Source organism: Nilaparvata lugens, chromosome 4 (genome assembly GCF_014356525.2).
Source record: "Nilaparvata lugens isolate BPH chromosome 4, ASM1435652v1, whole genome shotgun sequence".
Classification (NCBI taxonomy): domain Eukaryota; kingdom Metazoa; phylum Arthropoda; class Insecta; order Hemiptera; family Delphacidae; genus Nilaparvata; species Nilaparvata lugens.
The window spans coordinates 59,443,600-59,461,652 of NC_052507.1; the positions used below are offsets into that span (position 1 = coordinate 59,443,600).

At 35.6% G+C, this 18,053-nt stretch overlaps 1 protein-coding gene across 1 annotated transcript in view; it reads right to left on the bottom strand.

Annotated features, from left to right (window-relative positions):
• Positions 1 to 1,909: 1,909 nt before the first annotated feature.
• LOC111056490 (homeobox protein Nkx-6.2) overlaps positions 1,910 to 18,053 on the bottom strand; it is a 56,105-nt gene continuing 39,961 nt past the window's right edge. The window contains exon 3 of the mRNA XM_022343856.2: positions 1,910 to 4,406. Coding sequence (XP_022199548.2) covers positions 4,227 to 4,406 — 180 coding nt within the window. The 3' untranslated portion in view covers positions 1,910 to 4,226. The remainder of the gene's footprint in view (positions 4,407 to 18,053) is intronic.

The window sequence follows — 18,053 nt, forward strand, 5'->3', positions numbered from 1 at the left end:
AATTCATTGAAAGAATTTGCCATATCTTTATCATCATCTCCCAATTTCAATTCTCTCCCTTCCAAGTTGATTTGGTGGATTTGTGTTCTTGGCCGTTGCACTTCAGTTATTTCTCTTATTACTTCCCATGTTTGCTTAGAGTTGCTGGAAGTTTCAAATCGCCTTGAAAAGTATTGTTTCTTAGCATTTTCTATTACAGTTGTTAGTAGATTTCTGTACCTTCTATAATACTCTCTAAGCTGTAGATTCGCTGTATTATTCTTGCTTTGTCTGTGTAATTTATCTCTCTTCCTTATTGATGTAATTAATCCATTTGTAATCCAAGGCTTAATTTTTCTTTTTGTGTGCGATACTCTATTAATAACTTTACATTCTTCTGTGTATTTCTTCAGTATTTCTATCATTTTCTTCAAAGCACTATCAGCGCATTCCTGCAGGTACACGGAATTCCAGGTCTCATTTGTTAGTGCTAATGAAAGTTTATTATAGTCAATACTTTCATAGTAGGGTTTTCTTCTGTTGTGATTGTGTTCCACCGCATCATATTTAATTCCCAGAATAGTTATAAAATGATCTGTAATAGAATTTGGGAAAACTATTGGTATTATATCTTTTTTAAAGTTTATCAGAATATGATCTATACATGAAGAGCTATTATTTCCAATACGAGTTGCCTGCTTTATACAATGTAGGAATCCATATTCACTGAGTAGATTATCATAGTCTTATATAATAACATAATACATGGAGGAGATTCCAAAAATAAATACTGTATATTTATTGTTAGAATTAATCATTTTTATGGGATAAAATAATCTACTCATGATTGGAATGGATATACCTTCCTTATTCAACTCATTTTCCGACATCTAGATAGAATAAAGAGGAAATGAGAATTTAAATCAGAAGATGGGATATAAAATAGGAAGATAATACCTTTATATTGAAATTAGTCAACGTTCATTCTGTCATCCTCAAACTGTTCAAGGACTCAAACTTTTCAAGATTGTCTTGAGGACAGTCAAAGCAAGGATTACATGAGCTGCCAACCTTGGGAAACGAAAATTCCCAAAGCTACATACAAAAGTTACAATTATGCGGCAATTTGCCGCGGGAGCGACTACTCGTGTGTTAATAAATAAATGAAATGGAAATTAGGAATAGGAAAAAAACTGGAATAAGATGAGGCAGTTAATTAAGATGGAGGAGAGATGAAAAAGGAAAAGAATCCCATCCAGGAAAATTGGGAGTAGTAGAGAAATAAAAGCAAGGAGGGATGAGGGGAAGATCAAACATGGAGAAGAAAGGAGATGAAAGAAGAAGAAAAATGGAAAAACAAGATTTTATTTGATAAGAAGCATGGCAGGCAGCCTCGGTTGCCTTACGATTTCTACGATTTGAACCAAGTCAATTATTGGAGTCTTCTTGTCTCGGAACTGAAGAAACTTTTCATCCCTTTTTCATTCTTAGATTTTTTGGCATTGAGAATTGTTTGTTCTAGGAACCAGAATCTCAAGAAAAAAATCCGCCAAGACAAATAATTAGAAGTAATTATAAGAATCAGTGACTACGCTCATGAGAGTAGATTGTTGAAGTTCAATTAATTCTAAATAATAATATGATCTTTGATTTTGATACTCATATCATCGAAAAAATTGAATAATAAATCAGAATCATCACTGAAGCATTTATTTCTCCAATATATGCACCTCATCAAGAATGATATTGTTTGATTGCTTATCCTTGGATTTTGAATGTCCTCTTGCTCTTTCCATACACATTTCGTGTATTTGAAATAATGTGTAGGAAATCCAATTCATGTAGAATCCACACGTAATGATGATCTTTCTTGTATAGATATTGGAGATTCCCCCCAAAAAAGGTATGTTGTAAATAAGTAACGCAATTGCACCTTTTGCATCGATGGTTTATTTTTTTTACAAACAATGAAACTAATTTTTACACGATGTTTATTTTCTCAAGCGAAAATCACTTTTAAAACGTCTGTCAGAAATCGAAATAATAATTTAACAATGGTTAAAACACTGATTCATAATTATATAGTTGAATGTTTATGAGTAAGTGACAATAATTTTTTATATCATCTTGAAATATAGCACATTATTATAATGTGTCTAGAACTTATCCGTAATATCTCATCATATCTTGGTTATTTACAAACGGAAGATTAAGTACTAAGTAATTTGTTTCTTTGGTAACGCAAATATATAGAGGAGAGATACAATGTCAATAAGACCTATCAATTACAAATTAGCAATTTATAATAATTCATTACAAATCATCAACTTCAAATAATTAATCCCTCACAATTGACAAGTAGAACGAGAGAGAACTTTGTGTTTCCAGTTTACTCCCAGAAATTCCCTCAAATTTTCAAATTTAATATCAATAACCTAAACGAGGTTGTGACGGATGAAAAAGGAGAAAATGTTCATTCGAAAAGAGGAAAAAACTCAAATTATATTGAAATTCAACCTCTAGTACTGTAGGTTCAAGTGAATGATAATTTTCTAAATATTTTAAGTATCTGAAATACATGAATATAAATTTTCTTCCTCCAGAAATCATTCAAAATAAAATCTCTCAACTAACATACAGAACATACATCATAGCAATTGAAAATCGAAGTACCTTTTTTCACCATATATTTTTATCATTCATGACATGTTTCAGCTTTAGAACTTTGGTAGAAATATATATGTCGAGAAAAGGTCCTAAGATTTTCAAATTTCATTTAGCCCTGAACAAGAAATAGTACATACATAATTCATTATTGCATCAATAAAGTTAAATACATTATGTTATTACATTGGAATGTCCTTCGATACTATATTACAAAGTCTCAGGTCTAGTTTACACGATTTTATATAAATTTACAAGAAGAATCATGTAAAGCGGACATGTTTGTTACATAATTATATAATAATATCATATTCTCTGAGTGTGTATATCTATTGACTTCAATATATTTATTACTTTATCAACAGTGTTCCAATGTGCATGAGGTCAACATCGTTATTATATAATTCGAGTTTTCAAATTTTTTAGATTATCACGCAACCTCGTACCCCGCACCGCCCTATCTACATAATTATACATTTATGTTAAATAAATAAATAAATAATAATCGTTCACTGTACTAGTCTTCATCCGCTGGCATTGTAATGTGGAATCGTGTGATCAATCATTCGGAACAGGACTTCGGTACTAGGATAACATAGTAAAATGTTCAAATTGAATTTTTTGATCAAAAATTGTCGCAAATACTTCGCATGAAACAGTGAATCTAATTGCCAATTTTCTCAGGAATAGACGGTACTCAATCTATAATTCTTCAAAGGAATCGCAGTCAGCATGAAATATGGGCCATCAAATCTTTACACAGTAATATTTCATTTTTTTACTCACTGAAGAAGGACTCATATCCTTCTACTCACATTGATCTTTGGAGTCCACAAATACTCTTTTGGTCTCAAACCATAATTTTATAAGTAGAAAGTGAGAATTATTCAACCAAGCACTTGAATAAAAGTAAAATTTGGACAAGGTAATTAGCATAGTGGAAGTTGGACATAATTTTCTCAATTTTATTCTTGTATGTTTTTCCATGATAGTACTTATATTTCAATGCCTAGCCCTGTTCCATATGATGCTTGACGACAACATGGTGGAGAATTCAATAAGTGTCATAACTGTTTTGAAAATTCATAGCTGTTCCTTCCCAGTAACGATTACCCATATCTGTAACAATGACTGTCCCGTATCAGTTACAACTATTCCGTGCCAGTCACAACTATACCATACCAGAAACAACTATCTCCTGTGCCAGTCACAACTATCTCATGCCAGTCACAATTTTCTCGTGCCAGTAGCAATTTTCCCCAAACACGAAGCACCAACAAACAACCCACTGTAGCTGTAAAACCTCTGAGACCATGTCAGTTTCCAGTCGCATACCTACTGCAACAGTTGAACTGTTTGTGCCAGTGGTGTCCTTGCTCATAACAATTGCCCGTACCAGCGGCACTGTCTTGCTAAAGATACCTGCCAGTGGCCAGTTACTAATCACAACTGTTTGTGCCAGTGAAACTGTTCTTGCTAATCACAACTGTTCAATAATGTCATTGCTAATAACAACTGTTAGTGGCCAGTTGGTCAGCCTAGTCACTGGCCGTCGACGGTGGCGAGGGCCAGCATGCCCCCTGCTACATGGCGGGGTTTGCGGCACAGTGCGCTGCTAGTTCTCTCCGCAGCCGCTTGGCAGCGCTCTGTCGCATATCGCCCTCTTCGTCGCTCTCCTCTGCTTCCTCCTGTTTGCGTTTCGCCGTTGCCATTTCAGCTGCGTGCTTTTTACGCCATTTTGTCCGCCGGTTCTGGAACCAAACCTGCAACAGACGAAGGAAAAATTTAAAAAGCAAGAAAATTGTTGAAGAAAATTTTAAAACTTTTTTAATTAAAATTTCTTCTAATTCTTTCAATGTTTTTGAAGGAAAAAAATAATTAGGAATATTTCGATTGAAACGTGGTGAAATTATCGTATCCAACCCGACAACCCAGATGAAAAAATATCACAATCATCTCATACTATCATAAACTTTAAAACCAATAATGTTGTTCAGAGAAAACGTCTCCTAAAAAATGATTCAGTCACGTGATAAAGATCGGCTGACCTTACATTGTGCAATTCCAACCCTTTTCTTGTGACTTGTGACTGAATCAACTTTTGAAATTATAGAATAGTTCTAGGTTGACTGGATAGACCTGCATTGAACATTTTGATCTTGTATGTCTATGGAAATACACATATGAACTTCCACTATGATATGATGAACAAGCATAAATATTCCATGCGATTATACTTAATTTCTGTAAACAGAGCGTCAACATAGAGTGTAGCCCTATCGGACTGACTCAATAATTCCACAATATTATTTCGCATTCTGTATCTTGTTCGATCAAGTATGGATTGCAAAGGCTAGAAATATATTCATCTAATTTTTAAAATGTTGAACCATAAGATTATTCTGGAAGAACAGAAAACACTATTTCAGTTTGTCACCCTACAAATCCGTTAAGTCCGTAAAAGGGATACCGCATTATTGTGATAACCACATGTCTCATGATGATGACGTGGCCACATTGGATAATCTCAACACATGTGTGGTTGCGGTGTATACTGTCGAAAGAGTGTTACTTGGGCTTAAAAAAGCACGATTGCCACCCTTCTCTCTCCAGCGTGAAACCCCAAGCCACCCCTGTAGCTAAATTCAGCAACGCCTCTTACAGCTGATACCATATTTACAAGTAACTCTTACTAGATGGGGAGAGGAGGAGTAAATGATTAGGATGAGAAGTAGGAGGAGGAGAAGGAAGTTGAAGACGAAGTTAGGGAAAAGTGAGAGGGTGAAAATGAGGAGGAGAAGAGAAGGAAAAGGAGGAAGTGGTGGAGAAGAAAGAAGTGAGATAGCAGGAGGAGAATGAGGAGAAGGGGATGAAAGAGAAGGATGCAGAGGGGCAGGTGTAGGGAAAATAGAGAAAGGATAGAACTGTAGATAGATAGATAGATAGATAGATATATTTATTGATAATTGTTACTAGGCTGTTGCCTATGGTAACATTTACAAAGATTGACAATAAAATCAAATCAAACTTAAGAGATAAATAATAATTATTTAACAGTTCTGCACTAGTATTGGATAAAGGAACAGAAGAGATAAGAAATAGATAAAATGTGGGACAACAGGAAGAAAATCATAGAGAATATAATGGAAAGGAAAAAAGAATAATTATTATTGCATCCTATCCTATGCAATGAGGAAAAGGAAGAAGGAGAATAGACGGAACTAGCATCTAGCAAGAAGTATAGGAGTAAGATATGAGAAGAAGATGGTTAATAGGGGAAAGGAAATTAAAGTAGAAAAAAATAGAAAACCAAAGTGGAAAGCACAGAAAACAAGGTAGGAAAATGAAAAAGGAGTAAGACTGGAAGAAGAAGAGCGTGGAGGAAGATGAAAAAGGCAGGAAATGAAAGAGAGGTTTGAAGAGAAAGATGAGGGAGAGGGCTGTGAAAAAAGAGAAGATATAGGAAAAAGGATAAGTTCAAAGTACATTATACAAAATCATCCTTCTTCAGGGTAATCCGATGTAAAGGGCTGGCTGTGAGGCAGAGATGTCTGAAGATGAGGAGAAGGATCAGTATAAGGGTGAGAAGAAAGAGTAGGAGAAGCAGGAGGAGGAGCAGAAGGAGGAGGTTGAGTGGGAGGAGTAGGATGAGCCAGGACAGACAGTGCGATAAGGGCGTGATTGATGAGCAATACATGAGCGCCTAAATACCATGTAATTTGCAAATACAGAGCTTAATTACCAACTAGCTTATCCGACCATCCCTCGGCATTGACTACAACAACTGTAGTCATCTCCTTCCGATCTTCATCATCTTCAACGTCTTCTTCTCTTTCTACTCCCACCCCTTCTTCATTTTATCTTTTCTTTTTGCTGATTTCGACCTGTTTTCCATTGCTTTGGATCAAACTTCTCCTTCTTTCTCCAACATTCCAGTATCTTGTCTTCCTTCTCACAACTCTTCTCTTTCTTTTCTATTTTTTTTTTGTTTTTGTTCTGCTATACATTGCCCGCTTTCCTCCGACATTGGCTGATTTTCTTCACTGTTTTCATATGCCTCTCTGTCAATTTCAACGTCTACTTCTCCTTATTTCAGAGGAAGAAGAAAAAAAAGTAAAAACTCTTGTTTACATCTCCTCTATGTCACTTTCCACTTTTTATACTCTATTTTGTTTTATATCTCGAGTTTCTTTCCGCTTCTTCCGTCTACTTTCGCATGCTCTTTATTCTTCCGTTCCATCATCCTCACATCTAATTCATTCCTATCGATTCCTATCATCCATCCTGATAATCCATTACACCGATTCATTGAATCGTGCTATCATCGTCTTCTTCCTCCCCCATCTCACTCCACTACTTTCCATTCTCCCTTCATCTTACCCGTCACCATTCCCCAATCTTAATATTTCTCCTTCATCATTCCTCATTCCATTCATCAACTATGCGTTCTCAGAGTAAAAAGCATCATGGTTTGCATGAATTACTATTCTGATATAATTATTCAGTTCCATAGAATTCACTGTAAAAATCATGAAAACAAATCATGCTCATACAATCGTTCAATCATATAGAATGTGATACATTCTGAAATCATCCATTGTTATTGTTTGAAATTGTGCGGGTTTGTCCCTATTTTGAACAAAAAAATTTATTTAGGAGACAACTCTGGTAGAGATTGATGTGAAGGATCAAAATAAGGTAGAAGTCACGAAACAGGAAAACTAACATACGGAGAGAGTGAAAGGGGAATTAAAGAATTAGGTGCTGATATGGAGAATATAGGAGACAAAAAATTACCTAGAGAAAGAATAGAATTTAAGGGGAGGCAGATTATTGTAATATAGGAGCAAGAGTAACATGGATTCAAAATTCAAAATTCAAAAATTGTTTATTTATCCTTAATAATAACAAAAGATAAAAACTTAGAAATTAGAAATACATAATAATAATAATACACAGTATTGAACTAAATAATACAATAAAAATAAGGAAGGTCCCCGCAAGGTTAAAAAACCTGTACGCAGAGGCCGAGTGCTTGAAAAATCTAGATATTTTGAATTTTCAGGAAAAAAAATGAAATAGATTGATTCAGTGAAAGGAAACAATAAAAACTGAAAGAAAAATCACTGAATTTGAAAAGAAACTTACTAAACTTAAAAAAAAAATAAAAAGTGAGAAGGAAAAGGGGAGTAAGAAAGGATAGGGGAGAAGGCAGAGGGAGACCTAATAGAATTAAGTTCTGTTTCTTAAGATGAATATTGGAGAGAATAAGAGAAAGTTTGCTTGGCTTTGGCAGCCACTATTAAAATTATTATGTCATTCGAAGCCAGCCTCTCATTTATATCTCTTACCAGCTTTTTACTCGACTTATTGGTGATGAATAATTGGTGATGGATTGAATCGGAAGATGAGAATGAAGACTATGATAACGTTGTGGATGATGAGAAGGGAATGTAGGAGAAGCAATGATGGAGAAGAAATAAAATTGGACATAGATACAGAATATGGCATCAAAGTGAGAGAAATGAAGAAGGATAAGGAAAGAAAACACTAGATAGAGAAGATGAAAATGTAGACATGGGAGAGGATTTCATAAGAGGTGAAGAAGATGAAAATGAAGACTCAGATGATGTAGTGAAAGAAGAAGAAAATGAATAAGACGAAGAAGAAGTGAGTTGAAGAGGAGAGCAGACGATTAATGCGTTCAGTGTCTGTGAGAGCATCGCATAGCAGAGCACAGGGCGACAAATCCCTCATGATTAATGTGGGCAATATTATAATGCCTGACTAGGCAAGGGGGGCTAGGGGGGTAGGGGCAATAATGAAGCAATTGACACTGGGCATAATCCCGGCAAGACGGCCAGATGTGCCCCAAGATGGACTCCTCACGGTGAGAGGGGGGTGCACTAGCCCCCTCACGACAATAATCATCCCCTAGCTACTTGTTCTCCTAATCACCTCATCGTGTAATACCTCCTGCTACTCCTCCATCGCCCACTAGTCGACCTCCTCCTCCTACAAGCACTCCTCAATCACTTGCTTCCCCTTGGATTTCTCCTCCACCTCCTTCTTTACCACTCCTTACTCCTCCTCTTCATCATTCTCCTTCTTATTCTTCTCATGAACCTCCTCTGGCTCCTCCCTTTCCCCTTTCTCGTTGTCTTCTTCTTCCAATACCTCCATTTCCTCCTCTTTCTATTTTCTCCTCATCGGTTTCTTCAGCCTCTGTTCTATACCTATTTAATTCCACACACTTTAACTCTATAATATCCTTTTTCTTCATTCTCTCTCCTTCTCACATTTCCTCATTTCCCAACCTCATTCTTCCCACCTACTTTATCTTCACTTCCTTTTTCACCTACTCATACTTCAAAATCATTTATTTTCCATAATAATTATAGCATAGATTGAATCATCCCTTCAATTCTCTCACTTATGATAATCTTTGGATCCTTGTTTATTTCTTATTTCTCTTCCTCTCTCTTTCCATCTCCTTTTTCTTCTCCTAGTATTTTCTCTACTTTAATATCTCATAATTATTATTTGTACTTTTTCTTGAAAACTCCAAGTATTCTACTTCTCTTTTCCTTTTCCTCATCTTCCCTGTTATTCCCTCTTTATTCAACACTTCGTCACACTTTCCAGTCTCCATCATCGTTTCCACAATTTTCCTCCACCTTCTTAACTATCTTTTTTGTTCACCCTTCATCCTTTTCTCTTCCTCCTTTTCTCTCCGTTGTACTTCTTCCTCCTTCTTACCCTGCGTTATCCCAGCTCTACTTCTTCTCATCAAACCTTAACTCTATCTCATTGTCATTATCTTATTTTCGCTACCTCTGCTTAACTCTGTTTCTGATTCTCCTTTCCTTCTCCTTTTGATATTCTCCTCGTCCCCACAACTCACATTCGATTCCAAGGACAAAGGATGCAGAACCACGTAACCCATCCTCTTCTCCTCTACATGGTCCTCTTCTACCCACTCCAACCTCACTACTCACTCCACAACCTTCTTCTCCTCATAACGTGCTCCTCATCACACCCTTCTCCCTCCTCACCTCCTCAAGTACTTCCAAGGATGCGCCGTCCTTACCTCCCCAGTCATCCCCCCTCTTACCACCCAGCCACCCCACTATTATCTCCTGATTATTCAGCTTAAACACCTGTAGTACTCGGGGTAGTTAGTTACACTTAGCTTAATGGTAGTGAACATAGCTGGCCGTGTTGTGCAGGCCTGTAATGCTGACAGATACCTTGTAGGATGATAATAATTGTTATGAATCATGTTGATAATTTCGAAGATTTATCTGGGTTGTTGCGAGATTTGGAACTGAGTAATGTGTCTACGGGATTCTGAGTCTTTGGGAGCTTTGTGAGAGAATGCTTTGATAGTCTTTTGATGATTTTGAAGAGTATCCAAGCAGAAGTATAAAATTAATAATGTTGTAGAGTTTTCTGGAGAATGAAGTGAGGTTTTTGGAACATTATTATGATGAAAATTTGTTGTATGAGCAGGGAAAACATGAAGAATGATGTAATCATTATTCATCAGAAGATCTTTGAAATCTTCACCTACAAAACCCTTCAAACAATGTTTTCTCTAGTTTGTAAGGCTTTCGGAAACATTCTCATTCTTATGATAGATTCATCTCATATTGAATTGAAGTACGAACATCAATATATCTACTCTGAATAATAATTATTTATTCAGGTTTTTCTGTTCATTCGAAAGATGTTAATCGTAATGAAGTTTTTAAATACCAATACTACAATATCAATTCTAATATTTGATATCATCATTGTTATTATAACAATACGACTTGTGTGAGATAGATGTTCTTAGATGTCGAGAGGTGTGTATCATAACCAAAGTTTAGTATAGTGAAACTGAACTTTTAAGGCTGTGCAAAGGCTAAAAATAAACTTCCTACTGGTGATATTTTTCAAAGTTTTTCGATTTGTATATCATCAAGCTATCAAAATGAAAAAAATTCTCAGGAAAACATTTTTCCGATCATTAATTCTAGAGATATGAGCGGCTAAAGTTCTAATTTTCGAGACAGTACATTTCAAATTCAGCATAATTATAACTCAAATAACTCAACTAAAAGTTATTTTTGTGAATTGAATAACTTTCTCAAAAATTGATATTTTGAGAAAATTTTAATTTTACTAGACCAACCATGAATCAACTACTAGAATACCATGAAGAATCTATCCTCTGAATCTCATGGATTTATCTCTCACCGAATTTGAAATGTTCTATCCCGAAAATTAAAACTTTAGGCGCTCATATCTCAAAAGTAATGACCAGGAAAAAAATCTTTTCTTGTGAAAACTTTTACATCTTGATAGCTTGATGATATAAAAATCGAAAAACTTCAAAAAATCTCACCAGTAGAGAGTTTATTTTTAGCCTTTGCACAGCCTTAAACTTTTCACCATTCTGAAAAACGCGAAACTCAAATTAATCAGGTTTCAATAGAATTAATATAAGCATTTTCGCTTCCAACTTATCCATATCGAATACATTGCTTCTTCTAAGTCTCATATTCATAGGATGATGATTATTCTTGAAATTTTCGAGACTTGATCCTATACTACCGTTATCACGAGGTCAATGAAGGTATTTTTAAAGCAAAGCTGTAAATCCCTTCCAGTTATGATAATTCTCCAGTGCTGCAATCAATATTCTCTAATGATATTCAAATCAATATTCTCATGATTGTCAATCATAAATTAAACTCACGACACGTTTTTCACCCTATTTGGGTATTTCCGAACTAGCTTTACATAAGTTTACCGCCCACAAACACAATCTACATGACACCAAGTAACGCTCCAAAATGCTTGAACGAGCACCATCTAGAATGTTCATAATCATTGATGTCATCCAAAAACAATTTTTGTTCCTATGTAAATCAGAACGCCGTCTAACTTGTTCTAGAATTACAGCTTCGATCAAAGGATATATAGGAAACCAATTGTTATGAACAATATTCCTGATATCTACAATGCACCAACTTGAATAGAATGCGTTTCGAAACAATAATTGAAGTATTCAAAACAGAACGCTGCTGATCGTGTTGCTAGATTGACAGCTCAGATCACAGAAGACACACACCAATTGTTATCTCATCTTGTCACACGTTTTGCATGTGTTACACATGGGAGGTCTTACACTCAATTTGCATGATAAAGTTTAAGGGTTGACTCGGTTACGGCAGTTTAAATAAGCCGCCTAATTTGCCTATCAATAACGCAGATAAGATTGGCAACTGATAAAAGATTAATGAAATTCTAATTGCGTTGTTGGTGTAGTAACAGCTCGTCGGTTTGGGGTCTTCGCGAATATAGGGGTAGTTAATATATCTATATGTCACTATATTACTGGATATCTGTGTGTTATCGTATACCTATATATTGACCCTTGTATTTCCGCGTGTATTATTATATGGTGGATCCCATCCTTGGAATTCTTGGGGCTAGAGTATGGGGTTGAGGGTGGGATTGGAGTTAGCCAGTAATAAAAGCTGGCTTAGGGGATGCAAATGAGACGAAGGGTGGAGGAGCACCCTCCAGAGCTACCCTCAAACCACCCCCTTCTCCTGGGCCCCCCTAACTCCAAGTGGGGTACTCTTTATTAATGTTCTCTTATCATGTACGAGAACCCCGCTTGTTTTTAATGTTGCCGACCGCACACTTCCTCTAATTAAAATCTATCATAAGCGCACGCCTTGGAATGGTGGAGATTGCAGGGTGGAGAAGGTGGTTGAGGGATATTTTGCACCCAGGGAGGTATCTTGTTGTCGATTAAAGTCTCTTGTTTAACGGCTATGAAATACTCTAGAGAAGACAGGATCTTCAGTTCGTTGTGTAGATTAGTCCAAGATTAGTGTTATGGGAAAATTGCTTGCTTACATTTGAATATTATCGGTAGAATAGTGGATGATAGTAGGATTATAGATGATAGTAGCATAGAAGATAACTGATAGTATTACTACGAATGAATAAACATATTATGACAACTGTGAACCCATTTCCAAGTCGAAGAGCTTTTTCTAAGAAAGTTGTTCATAAAAATTTGGGGAAATAACAGTTCTGAGTTTAGCCGGTTGCTCCTGATTGCTGAATAAATAGCAATAATTATTACCTTTCTTCCTATGTATTTCACACGGCATGCAGTCAAATATATTATATATTATATTTGACTGCATGTCGTGTGAGATACTGTACATAGATAAAAGTGTGTTAATACATCGCAGCTCGGAATGGATCAAGATACCATCACTAATAATTATTATTATTATGAAAATATGGATTTGAAAAAAGGTAGGGTAGATGTACTGTACACATGGGTACTCTGTGAATATGTTGTAAGATATATTCCTCCACATACTCATCTATAGAAGGATAAGCAGAGTTGAAATTAAAATTTCTGTATATCAAGACACATAGATCATTAGTTTTGGAAATAAGTCACCATAATTAGGGTGATCCTACTACTATAATTCCACATTTAGAAAATAAACATATAATATCGTCTCTATATGATACAAAATGTAGAATACTATTATCTATATTGCTAACTAGTACTTTCTCCACACAACTAGTATAATATAGCAGGCCTTATTAGAAAAATTTCAAATTTTAGCTCATTTAAGTTCCGTTGAGGTATTATTCCAACGATATGTATCACAATGAAATCTTGAAAAACTTATAATTGTTCTCTTCTTATTGTACACAACAAAACAGAACAAAATTGACTCGCTTCACGTCTTAGATCGACCGCGATAGAACTTCTTTCCTCATTTCCCTCAAGCAGACCTCTTTTCCTTCTAATACCTTGACGTTATCATAATGAAAGTCTATGAAAGTAGCAGGACTTTTCACTCGTAGCAGCAAAAGATTAAGCCGCAACTCGCCATTAAATTAAAAAATGCAACTTTTTACTCAAGATGTGGCCGCATTTTTTCTGTTCATTTCTGAGAGGAGTCAAAGCATTGAAGAGGGTCCGCGGCCTCTGCTATTAGTCCCTTGGGCCTAATTGCCGTTAATATGAAGAAGACCTCTGTTCAGATTGCGTCTCAAATACTCTCTCTCTCTCACTTTCTCATTCTCTCCTCCTCTCTCTGTTTTCCTGTCATTATCTGTCTTTTTCTCTTCTCCTCTTCATCAATGCTTCTCTTCCTCTCCCTCTTACTTTCTCACCATCCCTCCTTGTATTAGCTTGTTTTTCTTCCTCTCTCTCTCTCTCTTACTTTAGTGCCTTATTTTAGTGTCTCAGTTTTACTGTGGTTGGAGACAATATTCTCTATCTTGCTCTACGAAGCAGTTCATAATTGAATACGAGGTTGGTGACTCTATTCATAAATGTGTAACCAGCAGGGATGCAAGTGATACAAGCAAGCTTCATAATTCATCTTGAGACATGAATATATTCTCTTATCTTTATTGCAGATAATTATCATCATCACCATCATGTAATTATGAACTATTATAACTATAATCATAGTTAATGATGATGTAAAATAAATAAGCTGTGATTGAGAAGTTGAAAACCTATTTCGATGAAATATTAATGCATGAATGTTAAGGTGCGTACAGATAGATATACGCGCCGCGAACATGAGCAATTCACTTTTAATCAGCTGATTATATCTGTATTTTTACAGAAACGGTAAGATGCAGGTATAAAAAGCTTGGCATCAGCTGATTGAAAGTGAATTGCTCATGTTCGCGGCGCGTATATCTGTACGTACTTATAGAGGTCATTCTGATATTTTTCAAGTGCACCATCTATCGGTAAAGTTGGAAACTAACGAGTCAAGTTTTTTCTGTACTGCTAGCCTGTGATTGGCTGGAGGCGTGGCTGCGATGAAGGTTTGTGAGCAACGACCAATCACATTGCGAGTTAGCCTTTATTGCGGTTTGAAAGTTTACTACCTCTTCTTTTCTGATTGGTGGAGCTTTCATCCATTACTACTCACTGAAGGTAATGATTGGGATTTCATGCTCTACTCTATTCAATGTTCTGTGCTATAAGTAATTGGATACATTCTGATAGGTTTCATGAATTTTAAACAATTTGATATTTTCTCACCTATTATGTCCATGCTTTTGATTTCTAATCTAATCCTTCTACACCCAATTCTGTTTGATCCTCTGTATGTTCAAAATTCGAATGAATCTACATCCCAGTTCATGACAAATCTAAACGGAAAAATAAATGTGGAGGTAAGAGAAGATTCAATTTGATTGTTTATCAACATCCTTGTCATCATCATAACCATAGTAATAATTGACCGAGCGAAGTGAGGTCTAAGATTCAAGTCGACGGTTTGGCATTTCTCTTAATGTTTAAATGCTGCGCATTTACGGCGAAACGCGGTAATAGATTCTCATGAAATTTGACAGGTATGTTCCTTTTTTAATTGCGCGTCGACATATTTACAAGGTTTTTGGAAATTTTGCATTTCAAGGATTATATAAAAGGAAACAGGAGCCTCCTTCATACGCCAATATTGGAGTATAAATCAGACTATAGAATTGTTCATCATAAATCAGCTGACAAGTGATTACACAGATGTGTGGAGAAGCCAGTCTTTTGCTGTATTTCCATAAGGTCTATAGTTTCAATCAGGTACTTGTGGATGAGAATACTGCGTGAGGACTACTGTTCACAGAACTACTAGTAATAATGATCATCAGCGTCTTGTAAAAAATTACAAGACAGCCATTCATTACTATGATACACTTTAGTGCCGTTTGCACAGTATCAGTTTAAACTTAATTTCATTTTAAACTGGATTAAATCCATATCAAGTCTCATTTGTATTGAATGAAAAAGACTAAGGAATTGTCAAAAACCGCAGATTTATTGATACTTAAAAAGAGCGGTTTCGGTTGTTACACCATTTATCTCTGATAAACCGAAGAGATTGACAATGGTGTAATAACCGAAAGCGGTCTTTCTAAGTATCAATAAATCTGTGGTTTTTGACAATTTATTAGTCTTTTTCATTCAATATGAATAATTACTACAATATATGAACTTCTCAACTACACAAAAAGTCTCATTTGTTGTGATATGGTTCATTTCGAGTTCAAGCCACCAGCTGATTGAATTCAGCGTTGTCTGTGCAAACGGCCCTAAAAGAAGATTAACCTTCAAAATTTCAAAAAAAATATATTATTTCTCCATGAATATTTCCACATTTGTTCTGAATACGGTTTCGCAATATAGCATGCACGTCTTTGCAACTGCATTCAGAAAGATATTTCATATCCATTCCCATCGTTTATAGGAGTTGACAGAAACTTTGAATAACCGATTCATGCTCGAAGACTAGTATAAATAAATCTTTGCATCATTGTAAAAATATGTGCTCCTTGCATTCAGACGGTGTAGGCCATATAAAAGCACTTGGAACCGGACAACAGTCAAGTCAGCATCAATTTTATGCTCCTGTTTTATGTGCTCTCGTCCCACTGGGAAACGTGGATGACTGTCCCTCGGGTTTCATATAGATCGAGGGTTATTTCATATTTATCAATTGTAGATTTATTGATTTGCTGATAGGCTCATATATGAATAATATTCAGGTTATGAATAGTATTTGGAAAGTTACTGGACACATTTCATCATTGCTTTGGATAAAATTCAATATCAACCCTTCAATCATAGTCTATATTTCTTACAGTTGTGGGATATCGTACTGAAAGATTTGGAAAAGAGTATTATCACAGAATGAGCATGATAACTAAAGACTTTCATCAGACGAGTGTCCTGCACTCGGTTCGTTTGTTGAAAGAGTTTCTGTTTGAGACATCATGCTCGAGTAACTGATTGTTATGAGATTTAAAATCCTTTTTTGGTGGTTCGGAAATCGTCATCAATTGAGATGACTCATCATCATTCCCTCGAATTACTCTTAAATTGAACAAGCTTATTCTTATGAGAGTTATTGATTATTTTCAAGCAAAAGAGGACATTATTTTGTCAAGCGGACACTAATACTCTATACATTACATTACTTGTTTTATCAACATAATGTCAACCGTGATGTTGCTATTTTGGTGAATAACAACTTATGTAATATTATATAATATTGTGCAAATTAACGATAAACTGGAACTAAAAGAAGAAAGATAATTCTTTTCCTTTATCCTTCCATTCATAAGTCTATTCCAGTCTTCCTCTATTTGTTACTTATCCTTTCTTCTCCTTCTTCTCTTACATGACAAAATCTCAATTTTTACAATATTGCTTCTAAACTCTTCCTATAAATCCCTTATCTTTCTCTTGTACAATATGGTCTTCCCTCTCATCTCCTTCAATCTCTTTAGTTTTCTCTTTCTTTTCCGAGACTCTCATTAGCCTACACAACAATAATTATCTTCCAATGTCTTTCTCCTTACACTCCTCTTCCTCACTCATCAACCCTTTATCGTCGTAGTTGCTCTCTCCTTCTCTGATGAAGATCCTCTCTATGTCTTCCTGCTACTTCCCCTACAAATTTTTTCCCCTACCGCTTTCCCCTCTCTCCCGCCACTAACGCTTCCAGTATCCCCCTATTTTCGACCTCGTAACGCAACAAGATTGAAACAACGTGTTGAGATTCTGCACGGGGACCACAACAGCTTACTGTTTCCGAGAAACGAATCTTCTCCACTCAGCCAATGTCTCCCTCATCATTACATTCCCTGTCTCTGATTTCCCCATTCTTTTTCCTTGCATCGCAACCCTTTCAAACTAGGATATCTTCCTTTTAACGGGCTACTGCCAGTTTTTGTTTCCATTCGATATCGAGCGTCGGATGATTTTAAACATAATAATGAGATTACACAGAGTTTGATGTAGTAATTTCACGGTATAAAATTCATGTTAACGGGTATGTTCTAGCATAGAGCAAGGAAACTATATCGATTATTCCGTTCATCTCTGGTTCTAATCATGGAGTATTATTAGATTATGTGTATGATCATAGTGTATCGGAATATGAAAATCAAATTGAAAGTCTGATGGAGTACTCTTGATCAGACACGAAAACATGGGAGTGGGAGTAACATTCTACTCCAATTGGAATAAGAAAAAAAAATAAAAATAAAAATAAAACTTGAAACTTGAAGGAGTAGAAGTGACATCATCAGTTTATAATTAGCATTCCGTTAATTCTGATCATTTATCCAGCATATTTTAAATACAAGATTAGAGTTACAACACGAAATTTCCCGAAAATGTTGATTTTTTCATTTATTGGTGTTCTATGAGCAATCCTTTACAGGAATGATTTGAGTTTCATGAAATTTATACTCTATTCATACTTTGGATTTGAGCATGAACCAATTATTAGTTTTAACTATGCGTGTCTCATTTCTAAATTAATGATTAATTCATGGCAAAATTTCGT